The sequence below is a fragment of the Enhydra lutris genome, unplaced genomic scaffold (assembly GCF_002288905.1).
Source record: "Enhydra lutris kenyoni isolate GAN:26980312 unplaced genomic scaffold, ASM228890v2 scaffoldscaffold66, whole genome shotgun sequence".
Taxonomy (NCBI): Eukaryota; Metazoa; Chordata; class Mammalia; order Carnivora; family Mustelidae; genus Enhydra; species Enhydra lutris.
This window is the reverse complement of record NW_019154150.1, coordinates 14,785,991-14,791,990: the sequence shown is the minus strand read 5'-3', so window position 1 is coordinate 14,791,990 and position 6,000 is coordinate 14,785,991. Positions and strand designations below refer to the sequence as shown.

At 49.0% G+C, this 6,000-nt stretch overlaps 1 protein-coding gene across 5 annotated transcripts in view; it reads right to left on the bottom strand.

Annotated features, from left to right (window-relative positions):
• Positions 1 to 6,000, bottom strand: part of LOC111158987 (trafficking kinesin protein 1) — a 183,955-nt gene that overhangs the window by 87,093 nt on the left and 90,862 nt on the right. For all 5 annotated transcript variants that reach the window (XM_022521337.1, XM_022521343.1, XM_022521334.1 and 2 more), the window contains one exon: positions 2 to 196. Coding sequence is in view for 3 of the 5 variants with exons in the window: in XM_022521334.1 (XP_022377042.1) it covers positions 2 to 196 (195 nt within the window). In the remaining 2 variants the exon portion in view is untranslated. The remainder of the gene's footprint in view (position 1; positions 197 to 6,000) is intronic.

Here is a 6,000-nt window from a genome sequence, read left to right as displayed (position 1 = left end):
CGGAAGTACTTCAGCGTCTCTTCGATTTGCTCGGTTGTAAGGTCAATGTTGGCATCTGGAGAAATGAGGGGTGTATGGAGCCAGTCGTCGTGGTCATAACCGTAGATGGTGTCGGCTCTTAACTTATAATGGGGCAGCTGCTCCTCCAGCAGGCTGATGATCTCGACTTCCGGAAGATCGGTGCTGTTGCACACGTCTACAGAGAAGAAGACAGGGAAATGAGAGCCCAGAACTGGCTCTGGCCTCGCGGCTGCTAGCCACTGACATTATGGTCCCAACAGGTGTCTTCACCTACTGACCCACAGCAGGGTGAGGCCAGATTTGGCCACCTCAGGGGCCCTCTTCCAATTTAAATTCCACTCTCAAAACATACAAGACCTGAGACAGTTCCTATACTGTTTTTAGCAGCTCACTTCCTTCAAAGTGAAGCCACAACTCTTGGGCTTTCTGGGCTCAGTCAGTCTTCCCGACCCTTTCTGGGACCCTTATCTTTCAAACACTCTACCTGTAAGCCAAACCCGCTACAATTTCACCATTATGTCTAAATGCCGCCTGCTTCTCTTACCACTCAAACCATCCCCCATCTGGGATTTTTGCCTTCGTTTAATTCACTCAACTGTTCATCCACCTGTATTTCTTTCCATTCATCCATCCTAATATATCCTGAGTCTGAGAGACACAGGAGATGCACCAGTCAACCCAACTGTCATGGTCCTGCTCTCGCAATGCTTGTGTTCTTGTGGGGCTTCCAACCATTAAGGCAACAGGTGCCCCTCCTTTGAGACAGAGGCTAGATCTTCCCAGATATGTTGGTGTTTTGAACACTTCAAGAAGAATTAACCTCTCTCCTCCCTTCCATATTCCCACAGTGTTTTGTTAGATATTCTGTTAGGTTCTGTCTTCTGGGTATTTTAGTATCCAACCTGTCCCCCTGGGAGATGGCCAATTCCCACCACTGGTTTTTCTCAATCCACCACCTATACCCCTTCTAGGTCCTGGCCCAGACTGCGCTCAAGGGGTGCACCACAATGCCTGTGAAGGTCCATCGATCCCTACGAAGCCCATTAAAGAGGCCTTGTAATTAAACAGTAAACACAACAACACAGCCAGCGTACCCAGGACAAGACCAGTCTTCCTCCACTTCTCTACCGAGAGGAAGAATGAATTAAATAAATGCTAATGGGTGAGCCTTGATTATCTCTTGATTATCTCTCAACTAATTCTGACACAGTGACCATACTGGCCCAGGTCACAGACAATATTCGTGACCCATGACAGCAAACGGCAGATGCAAGCAGTGGTGGTCTTGTGAACCCACAAAGAAACTGGAACACCCATGGTGCTCATGGCTGGACAAGAGAGTTACCTTGGTCTTTCTCCTAGATCGGGCTCCCCTGCTCTCAGCGGGGAGCCTGCTGCCCTCTCTCTGCCCGCCTCTCTGCCTACTTGTGATCTCTCTGTCAAATAAATAAATAAAATCTAAAAAAAAAAAAACAAAAAACTACAATCAGAGCAATTCTTAAGAAGTTTATTGCACAAAGTTCTTGCCTTGAAGTAGTAAACAAAGGCAGGAGCCTAGGTCAAGGTGGAGGGCAGAACATGGGACTCCGCCTCCCGTCCCTCTCCAAAGTGCAGGAAGGGGCAGGAAAAATTCCTCCGGAGATACTGAAACCACACAAGGTCAAGGTGAAGTAAGGAAGAGATGCTGACAAGAGATCACTCTTACGAGTCATTCTTAGGACATGGAAGGTGGCATCAAAGGAAAGGAGAGAGGCCCAGCCTGAACACAAAGGAAATGAGTGGCACAAAGAGTGGGAGCAAAGCAAGCTGGAAAGGGGAGGCGGAGGGAGCAGGAAGGGCCCAGGGCGGGGCCTCGGGATTCACCGGGAAACCAAGGCCAGCAGAGCAGGGAAGACCAGTCCTTTTGCTGCTCTTGGGGCTGAACCAAAGCAAAGGTGGCAGCAGGGCATGTCTACGGGGCCACTCACACTGGAGGACAATATGGAGCCTCCTGTGCCCACAACAACGGCTATTCCAGAGACTTACCAAAATCATTCTGTCCTTCCTGTTTAAGGCCACACGGCAGGCAAAAAAAAAACACAGAATCACAGGTCAAGGAAGCGTTTGGTGACCCAGTGTCGCCCTCTGGGCAAGAGCCCTCAGAAAGCACCTGTCAGACTCCCTCCACCTCCTACCACCCCCCCAACACCCCACCCAGTCTTACTCAATTCACTATGCAAAGCTCTACTACAGAACATTTCAAATCAGGAAGTCAGTGTGGTTTTTCAAGCACTGAGGAAAGAGAAGAAACTAAGTACAAAGTGAAGACATTTGAAATTTTCCTTGGAGCTTTAGGGACTGGAGGGGGACAACATCTGAACACTCAGATTCTTGGCTTCGTGTGGGAAATGTCGCTGCAAGTGCTCTTGGCATTTCAGCCAGCTGAAAACCAGACTAGAGCTGCTCTGCCACTTAGCAAAGGTCTGCCGCGAACAGAAGGGGCCTCCTCCCTGAGGCCAGTGCCAACAGCCCAAGCTCAAGACAGATGTCTCCTACTTCTTCTCACCTCCCACCAACAACAAAATGCCACTCAAGAGGCTCAAGTGGGGCGCGTAACTAAGCAAGTATTTCCTCCCCTCATAATCAAGTGAAGAGTAAGTTCTCACAAAGCTCATCTTGGGGAGAGGCTCATGGTTAAAAAACGGCGGCCTTGCAGCTGAGGGGACACAGGGTCAAGGAGGGCTGACACCTGACTGGCGGCCTCTTGTAACTAAACCCAGATGCGCTCCAGCGCCAGCCTATGCTGAGGAGACCAGGCAGGGGACCGACACATTCCTGCATGACTCACCCTCCCAACAGCCTAGAGTTTTCGGTGTTACTGCTTTGGGTGCTAGGGAAGGCAACCATCTAAAGCAGAAGTCCCTTCTAAGAATACCGGGTCACTTCTGAGCATGTTGGCAGCTGCTCAGACTGAGGCTTGACCTGCCCTTCTACATTTCCAGGACTGAAGGTCAACTTATTTACAGTGCGGGTCTTGATGTCCAGGAGAGGTTGTTTCCCTTGGAGCACATGATGACTGGCAAGATAAAGTATCAAAAGGTGAGACTGTGCCAAAATGCCTCTTTTAAAAAAACAAAAAACAAAAAAACAAAAAAATCAGGTGCCTGGGTGGCTCAGTTGGTTACGCAGCCGCCTTTGGCTCAGGTCATGATCCTGGAGTCCCAGGGTCGAGTCCCGCATAGGGCTCCCAGCTCCGTGGGGAGTCTCCTTCTCCCTCTGACCTTCTCCCCTCTCATGCTCTCTCTCTCACTCTCTCTCTCTCTCAAATAAATAAATAAAATCTTTAAAAACAAACAAACAAACAATTCTGTGTATTTGATTTTGCCATAACATGACCAGCCATATAAACATAGCAAGTTTTCGGCCGCCTGGAAGGTCCAGAGAATCAGAGCACAGGGAAGGACTGCAGAGACCCAGGGAGCATTCCTTAAACTTGGCGGCAGGGTGAAGAGGGGAACACCACATCTGCCCCACGGAGAAGACATACTCAAGGCCTGAGGTTGGGTACACATAGCAGGAGAGCCTTCTGGAATTCTCCAGGAATGCCTGCAGTGCTGCAGGCCCCAAGCCAGCTGCGTGCAGGGCCCTCTCTGAACCTGCCAGCAACCTGGGACAGAGAATATCTGCCCTGATCAATGGAGGAGGAAGCAGAGATTCACAGGGGGTGTGGAATATCTTGTTGGTCAAGGCCATGCAGCTAAGTGGCAGCTCCTGCCTGAGAAGCCCCAGCTGTCTGACCAAAAGCTGTGTCCCTCCCTCCACCACCAGCAGTTTGCCCCTCCCAGGCGGGCGCACAAGAAATGCTGGGGAACTCCCAGGATATTCCGATCAGGAAGTTTTTGCTCTAAGCAGGGAGATGACTTCATAAACATGATAGGGATGTGCAATTAAGCACACTGACCGATGAGGGAGGCATCAGAGTGATTTTCCCTCCTAGAGCCCAGGAATTGGAGTAGAGAAGTGAAGGAACTTGTCTGCAGAACCAGGGAGGGTCAGGGGCACAAGAAGGACGGCCCTACCCCCTCTCCTGGGGCTTACTCAAGCTGACGAGGTCAAAGAACACTTGTTAGCCCAGCCTGGAGGAAAAGACCCCTTTATACTCTTGACTGTCATCATTTCTGCACAGCTCCAACTCACATTATTTTTTTTTTTTTAAGATTTTATGTATTTATCTGAGAGAGAGAACATGGGCAGGCAGGGGGGTGCAAAGGGGGAGGGAGAGAGAGAAGCAGACTCCCAGCTGAGTGTAAAGCCCAATGACATGTGGCTTGATCTCAGGACCCCGAGATTGTGACCTGAGCCGAAACCAAGAACTGGATGCTTATTGCACTACTGGGTATTTACCCCAAAGATACACATATAGTGAAAAGAAGGGCCATATGTATCCTAATGTTCATAGCAGCAATGTCACAATAGCCAAACTGTGGAAAGAGCCAAGATGCCCTTCAATGGACGAATGGATAAAGAATATATGGTCCATATATACAATGGAGTATTATGCCTCGATCAGAAAGGATGAATACCCAACTTTTGTATCAACATGGATGGGACTAGAGAGATTATGCTGAATGAAATAAGTCAAGCAGAGAGTCAGTTATCATATGGTTTCACTTACTTGTGGAGCATAAGGAATAACATGGAGGACATTAGGAGAAGGAAAGGAAAAGTGAAGGGGGGGAAATCCGAGGGGGAGATGAAGCATGAGAGACTGTGGACACCAAGAAACAAAGTGAGGGTTTTGGAAGGGGGGCCTGGGGGAATGGATGAGCCTGGTGGTGGGTATTAAGGAGGGCACATATTGCATGGAGCACTGGGTGTGGTGCATAAACAATGAATCTTGGAACACTGAAAAAATAAAATTTAAAAAAAAAAAAAAGAATTGGATGCTTAACCAACTAAGCTACCCAGGCGGCCCTCAACTCACATTATTAAGAAGCTATAAAAATGTTCTCAGATAAACCTCAAATAAAGGGCATCGGCCTGCAGATTGAACTCACACCCCAACAGGTCCCTGGCTTCTGGGAGATGTGCAGCAACCACACAGTCCGGAACCACCAACATCCAGCGTGTCAAACCATCAGAAGGCCGGGCTCACTCAGTCAGGGCGGATCTCCCCGTTCCCCAGTTACTACAATGGCCCCAAGGTTGCGGGCCACACTGCTGCTAGGGCCATCTGAGGAAAGGTGCTTTTTAAAAACATGGTACTGCCCTGTTCTAAAAACCTCCCAGCTCCCTACATAGTGTTCCATGTTTCGGCTCACGCCTTCCTAAAATAGAAGCTGTTGGAAGAGAGGTTTTCCAATATCCAATTTCAGCCTCTTCCTTTTGGTAATGGAATTCCCAAGGTGTGGCTGGGCACATGGCCACCAGGATAAAAACTACATTTCCCATCTTTCCTTGCAGCAAGGTAAGTCCCCATGCCTGGTTCAAAGGCTATAAAGAAAGCTTCCAAGCCATGTTCTCCAGCAGTCCGTGCAGAGAGGGGATGGAGCTGAAATGATCTTCAGCCACACAAGGAAGAGCAAGGCCAGAGCAACCCTGGGTGCCTGGGACCACCTGGTTGAGTCTAGCCTTTACCTGGAACTTTGAGGAGGGAAAGACAGGTCTACCTTGTGGAAGGCACTATTTCCTTGGTGTCCGTAAAAACAGCCTCTCTTATCATGTGCAGACTCTGCTGTTTTATCCAGTACCTCTTCAGTTAAGCCACGCCACGCCAACTTCTTACCATTTGCTAAGCATACTTTTTCACAAATGTTGGTTTTTACACCAGCTGTCCTTATTGCCTAGAATGCCCTTCGCTGCCCAGCAAACTCCCATCTCAAAATACCACTCAAATGTCACCTTGTATTTCAAGCTTGCCTTGACTTGTGTCCTGTGGCTAGGTACAGAGTACACTGATGATTTCACTACAACATGATCAGTGTTTTCTGCAGCCCCTTC